Source organism: Myotis myotis, unplaced genomic scaffold (assembly GCF_014108235.1).
Source record: "Myotis myotis isolate mMyoMyo1 unplaced genomic scaffold, mMyoMyo1.p scaffold_m19_p_16, whole genome shotgun sequence".
Classification (NCBI taxonomy): domain Eukaryota; kingdom Metazoa; phylum Chordata; class Mammalia; order Chiroptera; family Vespertilionidae; genus Myotis; species Myotis myotis.
In genome coordinates, this window is record NW_023416320.1 from 23,851,222 (window position 1) to 23,871,355 (window position 20,134).

A 20,134-nucleotide genomic window follows, 5' to 3' on the forward strand; every position below is an offset into this window, starting at 1 on the left:
CTTTTGATAAAATCAACATACCAGTGACTTCAACATTCAACTCCATCCTAGAACGTCTTCTTGTGATGTTCAGACACAAGTAACACTGTCACTCAACTTCCCAATTTCAAAGTATCACAGGTATCATAAAATTAACATGTTCAGAACTGAACCTTGGTTTTCCTATGAAAACAATGCATGTTTTCCAGTCATCTCCAGTTACTCACACAGAAACTCAAGAGTCATTCTTGACCTCACTCTCCCCATGATTCACATCCCTTCCATCTATCAGCAGATTCCGTAAGCACTAACCCAAATGCTGCTCAAACCCATCAACTTCTCTAGCCCAACTGCTCTTGCCTACTCAAACCCTGACATCTCATTGAAAAAGCGCAGAGGCCAGATCATGAGACTCTCCTGCTTCAATCTTTCTAATGGCTTTCTTTTGTACCTAGAACATTAGAAACCTTTAACATGGCCAACAAGGCCCTGCATTACCTCTCCTCTTTTTCCCTTTCCACCTTCATCTCCCACCATGTTATTCCTTGTTCACTCCACTCTGACCACACATTCCTTAAACACACCAAGTTCTTTCACACCTCCTGGACTTTGTCCAAGTTTCTTTGCCTGAAATGATCTTCCCCATTCTTCACCTGACTCCCACTCATCCTTCAGGTTTTGGTTTAAATACCACTTCTTCGGATATGCCTTCCCATAATCCCCTTTCTCAGCCCACCCCTGCCTCCACCCCATGTTAGATCATGTGCCTGGAATAAGTAGTATTCAACAAATGTTGGATGATCTGAAACCGATTGTACAGTGGTCCATATGCATGTCACTTTATACCACTTTATATGAAATTATCCATATATTTCTCTTCTAGTCCCTAAAGTTCCTAAAACTAAGGACCAGACTATTATGTGGTATGTAGTAGGCACTCAACATATATTAGTCCATGGCTCCGCCCTTAGGCTTTGTGCTGGATCTCAAATAACCTTCATGAAACACTGAGACATAATTACATTCATTTCACAGATAAAAATGAGGCTCAAAGACTTTCACAAAAAGTCATACAGGTGTCTGCTAAAGATTACAATGATCAAGTATCATGTAGGATGCAGATAATTTCAAGTTTCAGATGAACAAACCCAAAGTGAATTAAATAATAAGACAATTTATTAGCTTTTGGGACAGGAAGTTCAGTAATGACAAAAGCTCAGAGTTAGCTATTTCACAGTTCAACAGGGTCATTGAGGACTCTGATGTACATGTTTAAATCTCTCCATTCTGCTATCCATAATGTGACCTTTACCCACAGCCTAGGTCCCCTCAGGGCACATCGAGCTACAAGCTTCTGGTTCTCATCTAGCAAAAGAAACCGCTTGGTTGGTCATTCTTTCCTCCAAACTTCCTTCTGTTCTCGTGAATCACACGCCCATTAGTGAACTGAAACTTTTCAGTAGAGATGGGATCACCCTTAAACCAGCCAACCTTCAGCTAAAGGCAATCCCCAAAACTTCACTGCTGCTACTCAACAAGGCAGGAACAAAATGGGTGCTGGAGACACAACCACAATGCCTAATTCAGGCCGTGGTAGAAAGAGGACAAAGCCCATGAGAGCACGAGCTTCCCCAACTCCAAAGAACAGCCTACTTACACTGAACACTCCATCACCTATAAAACTAAAATTGTAATTACTAAAAAATGGTGTGCTCATGGGGGGAGATGGGGGATTAATGTGGGATGGATTTAAGCATTAATGAGGAAAAGAAAAATAAATCTTTCTCTCTGGCCTGATCCCTGACTTCTTCCTGTCTTGCGATTCATGGCTTAGCAATACCACTGAGTTGCTGGCAGCTTCTAGGACAGGGCTGGGCAAACTTTTTGACTCGAGGGCCACAATGGGTTCTTAAACTGGACCGGAGGGCCGGAACAAAAGCATGGATGGAGTGTTTGTGTGAACTAATATAAATTCAAAGTAAACATCATTACATAAAAGGGTACGGTCTTTTTTTTTTTTTTTTTTAGTTTTATTCATTTCAAACGGGCAGGATCCGTAGTTTGCCCACGGCTGTTCTAGGACCTCCTGTCCTCCCTCCCCATCACCTCCCCACCAAATCAGACTCTAATACATCCTTCACTTTTGATCAAGCTGGTCCTTCCTCCTAGAAAGAGTTCTACTCCCTCTGAATCCCACTTCCTTCTTTGGGAGGCTAGCTCCTCCTCAGCCCATGTGTCAGGTCAGACGGCTTCTTCTAGGGGTCACTGGCTCCCAGAGGGAGAAGCCCCAGGCCTCTATGCACACAGTATCCTGGACCTTGACCTCCTGGCTGTAATGAGGATGTCTACCTAGTTGATCTGTCTGCCCCACCTGCCACAACTGCAAGTTCCTCCACATAGGCTCCACGTCTCATTCATCTCCGTGACCGCCACCCCTCAGTCCAGAACCTGGCACACAGTACACATCTAAGAAACATTTGTTCAGCTGCTGAATGAACCAGCCATCTCCTCTTTTTTTCCTCACAACCATGCCTTTAAGTCTGAGGGAAATTATTCCCTGCTAGTAAATACCTAGCATTCAAAATGTAAGGGATCTTATAAACATGAGGCAGAATGCGGTATTTTGATTTTCTACACACGTAGCCGCCTTCCTCACACAAATATTTTAATCCTCCATAGGAGCTGTTCCTGCCTCACCTGCAAACCCGGGAGTTGATTTAGGTTTCTGTGCTTGCGTTTGTATATTTAAAACCATTTCTGACAGCCTTTGCTTTGTTTTCCCTGAAATTTCATGTCCCTAACATTTATATATCAAACAACTTTCAAATGCCCTCTTGCAAGCTGCGATTGCCATTTCTTTGCACATCATGTAAAAGGTGCCCCAGTTGGTTTTCTCTTTTCCATCTTCATCAATGCCCCTCTTGATGAAGTAAATAAAGTTATTTACTCCATTGTAGGGGCCCTGCAGCTCACAAGTCGGCTTAGAGACCCTCTTCATGTTCCCCTGATCTTCACGACCAGTCTCATGTCTTTATCTTGATTGAACAGACACTCCAAGCTGCTTGCGGTCTCTACCTAAAGTGCTGTCACTCTAATGTTGATGCTGCTGATACTGAGCACTTCAAAATGAAGAGCTGAAAATCAAAACAGACTTCTTAAATATTGCTTTTACATTTAACAGGAAAATGTTTCACTGCAAATGCACATGTTTTAGCATTGTTTTGCGCTGCCATTTGAAGGCATCTCTTTTTCATGTGTGAAAACCCACTTCCTCAGAAATTCCAACCTTATGCATTGCTGGTGTGAACATAAAAATGGTGCAACTGCTGCAGAAAAGTGTCAGGTGATCCCTCAAAAAGTTAAACCTAGCCTGGCCAGTGTTGCTCAGTGGTTGAGCACTGACCCAGGAACCAAGAGGTCAGAGTTCAATTCCCTATCGGGGCACATACCCGGGTGGCCTCAATCCCCAGTAACGGGTTGTGCAGGAGGTAGCCAATCAATGATGTTCCTTTCTCATCAATATTTCTATATTTCTATCCCTCTTCCTTCCTCTCTCTTTAAAAATCAATACAAAAATATTTTTTAAAAAGTTAAACCTAGAATTTACCATTTGACCCAGCCACTCAACCAAAGAATTGAAAGGAGGGACTCAAAGAGATATTTGCACACCCATGTTCATAGGCATTATTCATAATAAGCCAAAAGGTCCATCGACAGATACTTGGATAAAAAAAAGATGGTACATCCAGTGGGATACTATTCTGTCTTAAAAAGGAATGAAGGTCTGACACATGCTGAACCTTATAGACATTACACTAAGTAAAATAAGCCGGGCACAAAAGGACAAATATATTGTATGATCCTACTTATATGAAATACTTAGACTGGCCACATTCATGGAGACAGAAGGCAAATCAGGGGTGACCAGGGGCTGGAGGAGAGCGAGAAGGGGCATATTGCTTAGCGCAGAGGCCCTGTTTGGGATGATGAAAACGTTCTGGAGATGGACAGGAGTGATCCAACAATGTGCATGTGCTCAATGCCACTGAATCCCACACTTAAACATGGTTCAAATAGTAAATTTTATGTTATGTTTATTCTACAATAAAATAACTAAATAAAAACCCTACACCCACTCATTTCATCCCTCTACAGCCTCCATAAGTGAAAAGAGAAGTTCCAAAGATATTTTCTTTGTTTCAAGTTTTGAGAGTTTATTGATAATCTCACTGTGATTTTCAGTTAGAACTTTTTAAAAAAATGGTAATAATGACAGCTCAATGGAGTCCTTTAAAATTTCCCCAGGAAGGGCGTGTTCTCACAACCAGTCCCAGGCTGCTGGGCAGAGAGCATCTTCAACTGCTGGAAGGGAGCCTGGCCCTCCTGGACCTGACCCTGACCTCGCAGGGATCCCATTCTCACGTGCCTTAGGTCACAGACTATCCCGGAGTTCCAGGCCTCATTTACTCTCCTCAAGATGATGTGAGAAGAGAAATAAGATGTGCTGGTGTTGCTGCATCCATTCGGGGGAATGAGTGTCTCTTATTTGCCAAGAAGTCACCCAGCTTCCTGTGAAGTCCTTTTGATCCCCACCCACACCCCACTCTCCTTGCAGTGAAACAAGGGATGGAGCCTCATTCAAGTTGAAGGCCCCTTTATCCTGAGCTTCTCTGTACACAGAGACAGGGGGAAAACACTCCTACCGGTCTGGAGGCTGCGCTGGCCCCTGCACTGAGGGCTTCCACCATCACATAGGAACTGCTCGCAGCTCCTGAGATGTTCTGGCTTCTTTGCTTTGTCAGAACCCATCTTTGTACAGAATATACATTTTCCTATTTTTGTGGATAACTTTTCAGGAAATAGCAAAGGCTCTCTCCTTTCTACTATGGAGCTTTAACTGATTTTGCACCCATTATAGCCTCCTAAGCAATGTTGACAATCACTCTTTTTCTTACTAGATGTTCTGTGTGTGTGTGTGTGTGTGTGTGTGTACCATGTACTGCAAATATTTACAAACATGTCTGCCTAGTCTATGGCTGGGAACCCCCTGAAGCAAGTGACTACTTCTGACTAAGCTTTACAAACCCAGCCTCTAGCCAAGTGACTAACCTACAGTAGGTGCTCAGTCACTGCTTACAGAATGGGCTGAAGTATGTTGAAAAGAGCCTGATTCAGTCCTACTCACTGCCATTTCCTTCTTCTGAGCAATGTACATCTCTTTTTCAAAAGGACAACTAAAAGCTGCTTCCAATCTAATTGTGTAATTCACCAAGAACATGTTAAATCACAGAACCGTAGAGCTGTCCTGAAACTGATTTACCTGACTGCTTTCTGCTGAGCAGACAGTCCCTGTGTGTCCGTGTGCCCGCAACGACTAAACAGCTGTACATATTCAGCACCCAATAAATGTTATTAAATGAATGAATGCCCTTAGAAACACATATATTCCAATCCCATTATTAGCTATTAGAACTGAGATACACTGTGTACAGTTTCATGGGTATGTCTTGCTTCTAGCTAGAGATAAAATCCCTAGCCCATGTTGCATACCTCTCTCATATAAAATATACCGTTAATAGACATTCTACAAATATGGGTTTCATCAATGGAGGTGACTTACCCTATTCAATTGGATTCAAATGCCAATGAGAAGACTGGGGAAGAAATACATGAATGTGAAGAGTTGGACCCCAAAATAGCACACTCTATCATCCTCACCCGTTTGCCAGATGGCAGCCCTGACGTCCATTGTGTGGGCACTGGAGCTGGGCCTGGATGACTCTGTCCCAGCCAGATGTTCAGACCACGTGCATCTGTGTCACAACACTGCATTTCTGTGCCACGTGAAGCACACTCTGGCTTGGTGTTTACAGAGACAATTTTATCTTTGTCACAGTTTGCTATCGGAGCTCCTCATTCCCCAAAGTCTGCTTAAGAGTAATCACTATAGGTGATACTCACCCTTCCTGCCCATGATATCTGGACTAGATAATCTAAGTATAGCAGAAAGTAAAATAATGCTGGACTTACCTATTGCAACCTCGGGAGAGTGGGGGAAAGGCTCTCCCTAAGGCACACAAACATTCATGAAGAGAATACGAAAGTGGATATAGTTAGAGTTTCTATGAAATTTTAGACAGGATTCAGGTGTCAGATAAGTGAACGACACAGGTGACCTTAAGACATTTTTAACTATGATACTATCTGAACCAGATTCCATTGTGAACCAGTGCCCCCAAACATTTATATCTATGTATATGAATTGGAGATTTTATATAGAACAATATTTTCCTTTACTTACTATAGATGATCTACTCTAAGGTTTTGTATAGCCTTTATTTTTTAATAGAAAGTAGTACCTCTTCGATGCTTCTGAAAAATTAATAGACATGCTCTTCTTAATTTACCCTACTGAGGACAAATAAAAATGCTGGACATTATCCATAACACAAAAATGACTTTGAAAGGTAGAAGAAGGAAGATATCAAGGGAGCTTGGAAGCCACGGAATGATATGGTGGTAAATTCCTTGGGCTTTCTTTTCACCTCATCTATTCTAGGCTTGGAGCTGAAACAGCCCACAACCTAGAAATGCCACAGGGCACAGAACAGAAACAAGCCAACAAAAGCCTGCCCTCTCTAGCCAAAGCGCCATGAGAGGGGCAGCCTGGCAAGATAAAGTTTAGACAAAAACCGCTCTGCTCCAACATCACAGAAAAGAATATGACCCAACCACTGAGTGAAGGCTGAGTGGAAAGCCTAGACTTCTACCCTCTCCAGGCTATATGGACCTTGAGACTCCCTAGGGGCTGGTGTCATAGGAGGCCATGTAAGGAGATTTTCATTTCTGCCATCTGATTAATAAGGCCACCTGTTCATCCCTGCAGTGTCAGCTGAGGTAATGCATGGAGACAGGACTTCCTCCTTCCTGAGGTGGTGTCAGAGGAACCTGATGACTGTTTCTATCACCAAGTGATAACAGACCCCTCCGCCCAAGTACCAACTGAGGCAGAGCAGGGCACCTGGATTTCTAACTCCATTGGGCCAGAGTGGTGTTAAAGAAAGCCTCGCCAGTGAAACTGAAGATTAAAGGTCCAGAGATTTGTGACATGAAATATCTAAATTTTAATTTAAAAATCACTCATAATGAAGAAATGGGAGGATCTCAAATGGAATGAGAAAAGGTAATCAATAAATAGCAACACCAAGATGACAGAGGAGACAGAATTATCTGACAAAGGATTTATAGCAGTCATAATAAAAAAGCAATTACAACTAACTGACATGAGTTTTTTTAAAAAAGAAAGCCTCAGCCAAGAAATAGAAAGTCTCACCAAAGAAATAAAAGACAAAGAAGAACCAAATAGAAATGTTAGAACTAAAACAAATACAGTAACTGAAAAATACAATAAGTGAAATAAAAAGCTCAGTGGATGGCTCAATAGCAGAATGGAAGAGATAAAGGAAAGGGTAAAGGAAACTTTCTTGGAAATGGAAATACTTCACATCTTGCATGGGTTATACAATACTGAAAAGTATCAAACCTCAATGAACTGAACACTTGAAATATGCGCTTTCCATTGCGTAGAAAATAATTTTAAAATGTAACAAAAACAATTAAATGGAGATACTGGATATGCTTCCATTACTTTTAGAAAGAATTTATGAGTGATTTTTGAATGACGTGTTTTCATCCACTTCCCTCTCCCCCACCCAAGAGGCAACGACACAGCAATTGAAGTCCAAGCTCTACCACTTTCCTGCTGAGTGTACTTATGTATGGGCAATATCACCTCTTTTCCATAAAATGGGGATACCAATAATACATTATTAATTCTCACTTTTTTATTGTGTTGATAAAGATAGCACATAAAAATACCTGATAGCACCTGTTTCATGAACATCAATCTTCCATTTTATCCTATTGCCCTCCTCCGTGATAATGGAGGAATAATTGGCATCAATTTAAAATTTTTTTGTTAAGCCTCACTTGAGGGTATTTTTCCATTGATTTTTAGAGAGTGGAAGGTAACGAGAGAGACAGAGAGAAACAATGATGTGAGAGAGACACATCAATTGGTTGCCTTCTGCACACACCCCAACCAGGGCCAGGGAATGAGCCTGCAATTGAGGTATGTGCTCTTGACCAGAATTGAATCCTTCAGCCCATGGGCCAATGCTATATCTACTGAGTCAAACCAGCTAGGGCAATTTTAAAAAATTTTAAACAAAATTGTAGCCATGTAATTTATTTTATTGGCATTTATTTTATGCTGGATTTACTCCTGGGCCATAAGTTTTTGTTTCTTCTCTTTCTTTTGGGATATCTTTTTTTTCCTGTGCAAGCTCCTCTCTGGTTTAGGAACAATCTGCTCTTTTTCAGTAAGATCATCTCCATGCGTCAAGGACAGTTCACTATGGGTTAATCTACCCGTGAGCTCTGCTCAATAACCAGAGAATCGATGTCTAAACCCTTAAGTTCAGCACTCTTCTCTGCATTTGTAAGCTGGTGCAGCAAAAATTCAGCACTCGTTTTGAGCCACTGACCCTCTGACCAGCACCACTCTTTAGCCTGGGCACACCTACCGACTCTACCATTGAAACAACGGAATGGCACACACTGCTTCTGTAAAGTGACATCCTTCAGAAGCTTGGTGGCTTTTCGGATATGCATACCCTTGATGGCCGGGGCAGTTTCACAAGTGTTCTTAAAGTGAACAAGAAGATTTGAACCTCCTGACTTGCATAATTCTGTGGGTTTTTCTGGGTCAAGTGACGAGCGACCCATTTTGAGAGGTCACCTCAGGCCGCTACAGGAAGAGTAGCCATGTAGTTTTTAAGGACAAGTACAGACTTGAAAAATGCCAAGTGGCAATCCAAGTGAGGAGGGCAAATTAAAGTGAAATTCAGTAAAAATATTAAAAATAAATAAAGCCGAAATAAGCCAGTCAATGAAAGAAAAATACCACATGATCTCACTCATTTATGGATAATAAAGACCATTATAACCTGATGAACAAAAATAGGTACAGAGGCAGAGCAGCATCGAACAGACTGTCAAACTACAGTGGGAAGGCTGGGGAGGGTTGAAGGGTGGGAGGAGGAGGGTAAGAGATCAACCGAAGGACTTGTATGCATGCATATAAGCATAACCAATGGACACAAGACACTGGTGGGTAAGGGAGGCTGGGGGAATGTCAAGGTGCGGGGGGGGGGGGGGGGGGAAGAAGACATATGTAATACTCTTTGTAATGCTTTAAGCAATAAAAAAAATAAGCAACAATTTGAAAAAAAATAAAAATAAATAAAGCCAGTGGAGAAAAGAATAGCTTTACAGTTATATAAACAACCTTGGTGAGAACTGAGGAATGAAGTTAAAAATAAAGATAAAAGCAAGTGCCTGCCCCTTGTAACATACTCGTTACTGACTGTATTTTTGTTATTTGTGAAACCAGCAAATGAAACAAACCTGACTCTGTTTAGAATGACTTGACATATTACAACCTGGTATTTCAGGAGGAGAGGAGGGAGTACAGAACTAACACTTGTGGAGGCCTCTTCATCCTCTATCACTATGGTATTAGATATTAGAAGGAGGGAATTCGATATTAGAAGGAGGGAAAGACATAGAGATGCTAAGCAACTTCTTAAAGGCCATCATAAGGAGGAAATGTAAACAAGAGCTGTTTCACCTCATGTTCCATGTTGTTCCCACCACACCAAGCTACTCCAGGGAATACAATTTTCCCCTCTAAATCATGGGCTTTGGAGTTAACAAATCTGGCTCTACCATCGACTAGCTGTGTGGCATCAGGCACGTTACTTAGCTTTAGGTTAGGGTTGTCTTACCTATAAAATTGGAATAATCATCACTTTTTAAAATAAAGCTTCAGAAGAAACCAATGAAAATATATTTGAAGTGCTTTGTCAATGCCTGGCACTAATTAAGTGCTCAACAAATGGTATACCATAGCTAGAGGTATTTCTTCCTTGGTTCTTGTTCATATCATCTTAATGACACTGATTTCTTCAAAAGCAAACACCTTGACCCTTGAAATGCACAGGCACAGACAGCTCCACTAAAAAAAGCAAGAGGTGACTGGTCAGGGTGGTTAGGGAAAGTGGAGGCGATAAAGGGTCAGATAAAGGCATCTGAGAAAAAACGAGAAGCTTAACATTCTCTTGAAAGGGGTATCCTGTCAACTAAGGGAGAAAGAATACTATTTCAGCAAAAACTAAGTTATCTGTCAAGTCACAGAAACATGAGAAAGGCTTGATAGGTTCTGGTTTGACTTGATGAATGTTAGTGTTCCCTTTCTGTGTGTGTGTGTGTGTGTGTTCGCGCGCACACGCAGGCGTGTCCGTACACAAAGCAAGGTCATCTTAGTGGGCATTTTCATTTGCTCACTCTCTCTATTCACAGTAAATGCTCCTCAGACTAAAGGAACATTCAAATTTAACATACCCTATTCCTTGTTTCACTTGATCTTCAGTAATATATATGATATGCAATATATATATGTGTGTATATATAAATCAAAGGTCACATTCTCTAAAAGAAGAGTTATAATATAATGGAGGAAATATAACTTAATTTACGGACAAAAAAATAGCTCAAAATTCAATGGAGCCATTGATAGGTATATAACTTGCTAAAGATTCCTTAATGAGAAAAAAAGTGGTCCTTTTAAAATTTCCCGAATTTACTAAGAAAACTGATCAAATGCCATCCAAGTTGGCATCCCAGATTGCAAGTCAATACTCCTGAGGGCACCTTGGTCACGTTTGTGAAGCCACACTGTCCAATGTGGGAGCCAAAAAGATACACCTGGCTATTGTGTTTTAAATTCATGATATTTAAATATAATTGGAAATTTAGTTCCTTAGTCACACCAGCCACAGGAGGCCGTGACTACCCCACTGGCAGTGCAGATGACTGGAGACATTTCAATCATCCCCGAAAGATCTACTGGATGGCACCAATTTGAAAAATCATTCTTTCTTCCCAATACATGTTACTTGAAAAAGAAGAGAAAGCAATAATTTGACATCAGAAATTATTTGCTTTTCTACATTCATTTAATTGGTTTTAGTGATGTAAATATCCATATCTACTTTTTAGAGATAAGAAGAAAAATTAAATGCAATATCAGAATTAGGGGTTTACTAACATGTTTGCTCTATGGGAATAAACAGCCCTTGTAACGTGTCTAGGTCTGACTTTCACACACGTTTCAGCAAGAGCTTTTCTGTTTAGTTAGACAACTTTCAGATCTTGGAATAACCTATCTCCCAACCTGGCTGCTTCTGTGCCACAAATCAGTTTGTTTTCTGTTAAAAGCTTTGGGAGACCCCAGGTTATCGATCTCTGAGGGAGAGAGATCAAGTGAGAGTCAGAGACAAGTCGGCTCTGGCAAAGCTCGCCGTCTACCAAAATAGTGGCTCCCAAATGTCTGCCCAGAACTGAGACGTGTGATGAAAATTTCACTGGTCCTCAGCAAGATGGAAAAAAAAACAGCCTTGTGAGTTTTCCACTGGCCATATGTTATTTTGATTTTGTCCTTCCTGGAATTTTTATGGTAACTGCCTATCTTTTATCAAATTAGATAAGATATGGTGAGTGTATGTATCTATGCACATGAGTTTCAATGTTAGCAAAATAAAAGTTATAGAAACTAAGGATCCCCAGTTTAAAAAAATTACTTGCCTATGAAAGCTCAAGGTTCGAGCAGAACTTCCACGCTACTGACCCAAAATAAGCAGGCCAATAATTATCTGCAGATGATATGAGGGTAAGAGATGGGGGAAATAAGAGCTACAGAGCAAATAATGATGAGAGGTTCCAAAAACTGAACAAGTAAATGATAACTTCCAAGCCACACACACACACACACACACACACACACACACCTACATATACATCAGGCAAGATAGAAACCTGGCATTTCAAATAGGTTTTGAAGAAGTCAGACCAGGTTTGCACTTATATTTCAGGGGTAGGTGTCCAAGCAAAGGGACCAATTTAAAAGAAGGTACAGATGAAGAAAGTTTGGAGCATTTACAAGGAAGAGCAAATCATTTGGAATTTAAAGCACAAGAAAAAAATCATGGAAATGAGAGAAAGGTAATCTGAGAGCAGATTGCAATGAGTGTGTGGGGCTTGGGGTATTAGGATAAGAAATTTGGAATTATTTTTTTTTCACTAAACAGTTGGAAAGTCAATAAATGTTTCAAGCAGGGGGAAACTTAGACAGTGTTGTGTCTCAGTAACATGGATAAACACATAATGACAATAACCATCTGGTGATATGTGAGCATCCTTCAAGATTCAATTTAAGTCTCATTAAAAACCTTCTCCTTTATTACAGTACATACCTAGCTTCCTTAATCTGAACTCCCAAAGCATTTATCTGCACTACATAGGACAGCACATTATCAGTTCATCAAGTCACCATCACAAAATTAGGCACCCAATAAAATCATATTATTGTAGTTAATTATCAACATCACTCCCTGTGTCCCTTTAAATACTGGGCCCATAACAGGGGTCAAATAATGACAAGCCAACACATATTCCATAGCCCTTGTGATCCCACCTATGAGTCCTACAGCTGAGCACTGGTGGGCAGGCAGGCACCCTGTGGACATCTGAATCTCACACACACACACAGGGTCCTAAGAGCCAACTAAAGAAACAACCACAAGCAAATGGCAGAGTGTGTGGTTACGTATTTGAGAGAGGATTTATATTCCTACTTAGCTTTTCAAATCAGACGATGCTTCTAAAATATTTTACCAGTTTCTTCACTGTTCTGGATCTTCTTGGCTGGTATACAAAAACAAAAACAACTCTAAAAAATACACTCTGAAAGATTGGCAATTCATTTTATGGTGTTATAAATTATTTCTAAAGATGCTTCTAGTCAGTTCTCAATATGACAGCCATTAAAGCACTGTAAACACCAACTGTTACCATCTAAATGTATCCTTAAGATTAGGGAGAAAGGGGGAAAATCAAGTACATAAAGCTCAGATCACAGAAAGTCTATCACTCTTGCTTCCTTGGCCACTGATAGCAATAGCCATGAGGAAGATGGTACCACTCTAGTTTCCAAATTTCAGCTGAAACCTCAAGATTTGCCCTCCATCTTCGACCAGCCCTCTTGCTCCTCCCATAAGTCTATTAACATGCTCAAATCTTGCCCTTTCTAATAATCCTCCCTAGCTCTTGTTATTCACTTATTAACAAACCACTCCCTTCTTTTCCCCTTCCCTAGAGTAAGACTGTTAAAAGTACATTATTGCCCTGACCGGTTTGGCTCAGTGGATGGAGCGTCAGCCTGCGGACTGAAGGGTCCCGGGTTTGATTCAAGTCAAGGGCATGTAACTTGGTTGAGGGAGCATCCCCAGTGGGGGGTGTGCAGGAGGCAGCTGATCGATGTTTCTCTCTCATTGATGTTTCTAACTCTCTACCCCTCACCCTTCCTCTCTGTAAAAAAAAAAAAAAAAAAAAAAAAAAAAAAGTACATTATTGTCTACTAGAGGCCCAGTGCACAAAATTCGTGCATAAGGGGGGGGGGTGTCCCTCCGCCCAGCCTGCACCCTCTCCAATCTGGGACCCCTCAAGGGATGTCCCACTGGGATTGGGCCTACACAGGCAGTCGGACATCCCTCTCACAATCCAGTACTTCTGGCTCCCAACCGTTCGCCTGCCTGGAGCCTGATCACCCCCTAACCACTTCCCTGCCAGCCTGATCCCTCCCAACTACCTTCCCCTGCTGGCCTGATTGCCCACAACTGCCCTCCCCTGCTGGCCATCTTGTGCCCACATGGGGCGGCCATCTTGTATGATGGAGTGATGATCAATTTGCATAGTATCTCTTTATTATATAGGACTAGTAGCCTGGTGCACAGATTCGTGCACCAGTGAGGTCCCTCAACCTGGCCTGCACCCTCTCACAATCCGGGATCCCTTGGGGGTTGTTGGATAGCTGGTTTTGGCCTGATTCCCGCAGGGCTGATCCAGACAGGAGGGAGCCCGATCCCCGAAGGCCTGATCCTGACAGGAGAGAGCCCAACCCTATGCATTGAGCATCTGTCCCCTGGTGGTCAGTGCAAGTCATAGCAACTGGTTGACCAGTTGTTCGGTTGTTCAGTCACTTAGGCTTTTATATATATAGATATCTTGGGAAGACCTGTATGGACACTATTCTAAGCAATTTAGATGCTAGGGTGAATCAAATTACTGTTTGACAAATACTAGTCACTCCCCTCCCCTTGGAGCACAGTGTGTGCCCCTGTACAATGATGTTGGCCTTGGCCATGTGAGTGAATTTGGCCAGTGGATCTGAGTGGACAAGATGTGAGCCGAGGAGTTAAATGTGTGTTTATAGTTTGGTTTGGTCTCTCATGCACTTGTAGTAACCAGGGAAAGAGCATGCCCAGGGGCTGCTGCCCCTTCAACCTGGACCCCAGAATGAGATACACAAAGCAAAAATGACCCCAACCCGAAGTCTAGAGCCAAGATGAGCCTCTCTTGGCAGGGAGGTGGAGAGAACCGGACAGTGTGTCAGGTGTCAGACCCACAGGAACATGTAGGCCATGGCAGGATTTTGCTCTTTTTCATAAGGACATAGGAGACATTTAGGATGAAGCTTCTAGGGGAAGTCCTCTCCATTCTACTCAGATGCTGTTTGGTGTCTGTGATCCTTTAGAGGTGCAGCCTACTAGCGTAGAAGCATGTACTATGATACAATTACTGCTTATGCCTTTATCATACCATCAATGCTGACTTCTCCCTCCATAATGCTTATTCTAACTCAGGCTAAAGGACAACAGTGATTAAACTCTGGTCATGTCAAAGAAAAATGAGAGGAACATATGTTAGAATTGATAGGTCTTATTCCTCTGGATATATGTCCAAGCACTTCAGAGACAGGATGAGAGAAAGATCCGCAGCTAGGGGAGCAGTCCACAGTAACCATGCCTGGCTCAGAGCAGACCCTAAAGTCTTACTCTGTAGGCAGCAACACTGAATCTGGAAAGCAGCTGGTGTGAGAGGAGGTGGCTCTGCCAGCGGATTCTAAAATAAACCAGAGAGTAACAGGCATTTCATCAGCCATAAACCCTCTGCCCCCATCTGCATGGATGATTCCTTCTTATTCAAGCCTTCACTTAAACATCTCCTCAGTGGGGACATTCCTGAACACATAATCTAAGTAGCTTTCCAGGCAAACAACATCCCATCATTCTGTTTTAATTCTCTTCATGGTACTTGGTATGCTCACCCTTGAATGGCATATGTGTTTACTGTCTATCTCCTCAGACAAAAACTGTAAGTCATGAGAGGGAGGGGTCTTGCCTGAGTTGTTCATTGTTATACTAGTAACTGCAGCACAGTGCCTGGCACATTGGCAGCACTCGGGGAATAATTGTTAAACACCTGAATAAACGAAGGAGAATGGAATGTCCTCTTCTTTTAGACACATCCTTCTCTCTGGTATGTTTTCCTCTGTTTCAGATGTTCCTGTTTAATAAGGATCTGCAAAGTCTTATCACTGTGCACATGGTTTAATTTGTATATGTCTACGTTTTTCTGGATAAAGAATCCTAATTTTCCCCTGGCTGGTATGGCTCGCTCCCTAGTGGGGAGGCATGCAGGAGGCAGCCGATCAATGATTCTCTCTCATCATTGATGTTTCTCTCTCTCTCTCCCTCTCTGAAATCAATAAAAATAAATTTTTAAAAGAAAAGAATCCTAATTTTCATCAGAGAACCAAGGAATCCATATCTATTATGAACTAAACTATGCCTCCCCAAATTCATATGTTGAAGTCTTAATCCCCAACATGACTATATTTGGAGATAGGGCCTTTCAATAGGTAAAGTTAAATGAAGCCAATAAGGGTGGGCCCTAGTCCAATATGATTGGTGTCCTTATGAAAAGAGGGAGAGACAGCTGGGATGTGTATGCACAGAAAAAAGACAATCTCCCAGCCTAGGAGAAACCAAACCTGCCAACACCTTAATCTTGGGCTTCTAGCCTCCAAAATACTGAGAAAATAAATTTCTGTTGGTTCAGTCATCCAGTCTGTGGTACTTTGTGATGGCAGCCCAAGGCATCTGATATAATATCCCTGTACAGTTAAGAACCACTAATAAAAACTACCATTTATTTGAGCACCTAAGTAGGCTGTATTCCTTACACACATCACTTCATTTATTTTTCCCAATATTCTGCTGGATCAAGAGGACTGTTCCCAATCCACAGAACTAGTAAATAAAGTCAAGACCTAAACCCAGTCAATAGTTCATCTTGGCTGTACATTAGAATCACTTGGAGAATTTGTAAAGTCACTCAGATGTGGCAAACCAAGTTAGTTGGTCCCCAAAGAAGCCAGGCATACGGTACTTCTAATCATCAGCCGGAATTAAGAACCATTGAGTGAAGCAACCACAATTCCCAAACCTTGTGATACTCTGACTGCTGGCTTCCCCAGGTACTGATGGCAACTGCTACTGCATCTGACTGTCAAAGGCTCCCACTCATGATACTCTCAGTGAATCTTGGCTATTTTGTCCAGGCCACCTCCATTCACCCTGTTTCCACAAAAGCCCAATATTAGCTTGAGGATAATCCCTCCCCTGTTCCCAGTCCTAATTGCTCAGGTGGGATCTCATCCCAAATCCAGGGCTTAAGTGTGTGAGCTGGCCTTAAGCCAATCAGCACATTCCACTACCCTTGACCACATGACCAATGCTGTCCAATCAGAGGACCTTCTTCACTCTGAGAATTACTGAAAACAAGATTTGTTCTATCTCCTGCCAGTGGGCTACACAGAAAGATACGAAGTAGTAAATGCTATAGCCGTTGCCACAGACAAATGCCTCTGTTTGAATAAGGCTAATGCAGCAGAAGAAGAACCAACAGAAAGAAATGGAGTCCAGGTGACAATTAGGAACCTGAATCACACCTTTCCAAGAGCTAGATCAACACCTGCGTTTCTCAGTTGAGCTAGCATGTAATCTCTTTGTACTAAAGTCCACTTGAGAGGGATTGGCTTTTTTGAGACTTGCAGTTCATACAGCGTATGTCATGTCAAACAAAATCCTGTCTTTTATGACCAACAGGGTCTTCAGGTATGTCAAGTGCAGTGGTTTTCAAACCATGTGTGTTAGGTAAGAAATGTGGGTCTTATCCTGAGTTCAACAGGTGCCCTGAGGGTTTTAAGCAAGCAAACTAGTGTTTCAACATTTTTTAAAAAATTATACTGTTTCACCCAGCTGGTGTGGCTCAGTTGGTTGAGCATTGTCCCATGCACCAAGAGCCTGCCAGTTCAATTCCTAGTCAGGGCATACGTCCAGATTGTAGGCTCCATCCCCAGTAAGGGGATGTGCGGGAGGCAGCTGATCAATGTTACCCTCTCAAGAATGTTTCTGTCTCTCCCTCTCTCCCTTTCTCTCTCTATAAAAATAAAAAAAAAGCAAATAAAAGCATATTTAAAAAAAATTACACTGTTTCTGTACAGAGTACATTTGCGAGGCTCAAAACTGGAGTCAGAAAAACTAAGTTTAGAGGCTTTTGGTTTGTGCAAGGGAGAAGAGATTAAGGCCTAAGTTAGAACAAAGGTAGTGAGACTGAGAAGAGATGAGTTTCCAAATAATTTAGATCAGAGTTTGACCATCTTTTTCTGTAAGGGCTGGATGATAAATATTTAAAGCTTTGAAAACTATACGGTATCACAACTACCCAACTCTTCCACTGTAGCACAAAAGCGAGAATAAACTAATGAACATAACTGTGTTCTAATAAAACTTTAAGAAAAGAGGTGGCTGGTTGCCAGTTCCTAATCTAGACAGTCAAGTAGGTCAAACTTGGTCACTGACTAGAAAGGCGGCAGGAAGGAACTAAAGAGTCAAGGTTGCTGCTAGGCTTTTTGATCTTTTTGTTCACAAGTGTTTGGTCCCAGAATCAACAATTCATTGAGTCAACTGAATGTCAGAGGAGGATCAGAACTCATTACAATTACATAGTTCAACAGCCTCATTTCATTGGTCATGATATTGAAGGCAGGAGACTCTGAGGTGGTGACTAGTTAGCAGCACAAACAAAACCTAAGTTTCTCCCTCTGGGGTCATGGCACCCCTTTCTTCAATACCTCTAGATAAAAAGATCTTTCCTCTCTCTGCCTTGAGACCACCACATTACATGTAATATTAATTATTGAGTATTTAATAAATATCACTAGACATCTATCACGTGTCCTAGGACCACTGAGAGACTGTCTCCCGTTGCAGGGACCTTAAAGTCTTATCAGTGTTATACACATTTCCCCAAGCCATTTTTGTGCTCTGATTTTTTTTTTTTTAAGATCTGATATTTTTTAAGTGGCCACGAAACATACATCATTATTTCTTTGCTCTAAGGATTATTCACTTTCTAATCTGAATAATGTTTTATGTGAAAAGCACACAGAGAATTTATTCAAGCCAAGAACTAAATCTAAATCACGGCTTACTCAGTCTCATGAAAAGAATAAATCACAGCCATGCATTATCAGAACGTAACCAGAGTCAACGTCAATTGAAGACAAAAAATAAATAAATAAATCTCACTAACAGGCAAGCAAAATGCCTTTTGACTGTTATGCAAAACCAAAAGCCATACAAAGAGACAAAGGCTAGAAGAAAATATGCCAAGCACTAACAGTGGCTTTCGAAGGTAAATCCATGGAAATTTTTTTCTTTTCTACTTTCCAGAGGACATATATACCAAGCATGTAATTATTACTATGTTTTAAGGTTAATTTTAAAAAAAATGTTACTATATTGCATTTTTAAAATGTATCTTGCTTTAGGATGTTAACAGAATGCACTATGTAAATATTATCAGAAAATTATGTAAAAAATTTTGAAGATCTTTACAGTTACAATGAAGTATGCTTTCAGGTATAAATAGCTGATATAGCTTTGTGGCTGGATAAATTATTTTTTCCTTCATGCTCAGTGAATGACTTTTCTTCAAGTATTTCCAAGACACCATACCCTCCTCACTATTATCTTATTTTCCAGTACTGCACCCTTTTTTCTCATTTCCTGACAAATAAACCCACCATGGTTGGCTGAATGAGTATCATAAGTTCAAGTTTTTCTGGACAATTAATTATCTTTTAAAAAAATGGTTGCCTTATGCTCATCAGGAGAGAATTCCCTGAGCTGTGGACTTGCTCTCTTCCTGTTTCTTTCAGGAAATCTTGACCCCACTGACCTCTCCCTGAAATTGGGAGCCCAGATGTCAAAATAGAGGACAAAGGCAATACCACAGAGCAGCGGCTGTGCCAACAGCTGAGTCCTTTTGGTTTCACAGTTGGCATTTCCAAAAAGGCCAGCTCAGCATTATCCCGCTCTGACCCCCATTCCCACTCCAATAATGGGTAGACACAGGGGGGAAGTGAGGAGAAAAGCTAGTTGGGATGGAAAGAGGGCAGCTGTGCATGACCCTTGGGGACATGTCTCCATTCTAAGTTTGAAAAGACACCGCCAGCAGAAAGGAGCAGGTGGGAAAGTCTCCAGGAAGCAGTTAGTAGAACGTATGCTTACATCGAGATCCAAAAATGCCTCATCTGAACACACAAGTACGCGCAAGTCCCTAAAAGGACCAGTTCTATACCTCAGCCAGCCCTCTCACACTTGCTCTTTTCCGGCCAACTTATGGTCAATGCCCCCTCAATAATAACTTCCAATCTCAAATATAAAGAAATATACCCTTGCCCCAAGAAGTTCCATAAATAGGAAACCTCTCTTCCTGTGTTGAATCTATTCTGGTTTGCATGGCTGCCCTTGGCAAATCAGAGCACGTACACTCAGCACTACAATGGGAGTTAGGGAACTTGGGCTTTTTATCCGCCCTCTTACATATTGTTCAGAAAGCCTGACGCACTAAGCAAAATATGAATTCATTCAACAATTATTTCCCAAGCACCTACTATGCACCAGCTGTTCTTCTGGGTGCTCAAATACATTTAAGGGGGGAGGGGGGAGATTATAACTGTAGTGAAGGGAAATTTCTGGTTAAAAGAATCATCTTCAGAAATGAGAATTTCTAGAATATCTACATTGAGATTGCCAACTTTCTTAGAAATAATACAATGAAATAT

At 41.5% G+C, this 20,134-nt stretch overlaps 1 protein-coding gene across 4 annotated transcripts in view; it reads right to left on the bottom strand.

The window, feature by feature from the left end:
• SAMD12 (sterile alpha motif domain containing 12) overlaps positions 1 to 20,134 on the bottom strand; it is a 349,257-nt gene that overhangs the window by 310,634 nt on the left and 18,489 nt on the right. For 2 of the 4 annotated variants that reach the window (XM_036338124.1, XM_036338125.1), the window contains exon 1: positions 22 to 173. The exons of 1 other annotated variant lie outside the window; for it this stretch is intronic. In XM_036338124.1, coding sequence (XP_036194017.1) covers positions 22 to 46 — 25 coding nt within the window. In that variant the 5' untranslated portion in view covers positions 47 to 173. Of the gene's footprint in view, positions 1 to 21; positions 175 to 20,134 lie in introns of those variants that run through there. One more of the 4 variants, XM_036338126.1, reaches the window with a different exon arrangement.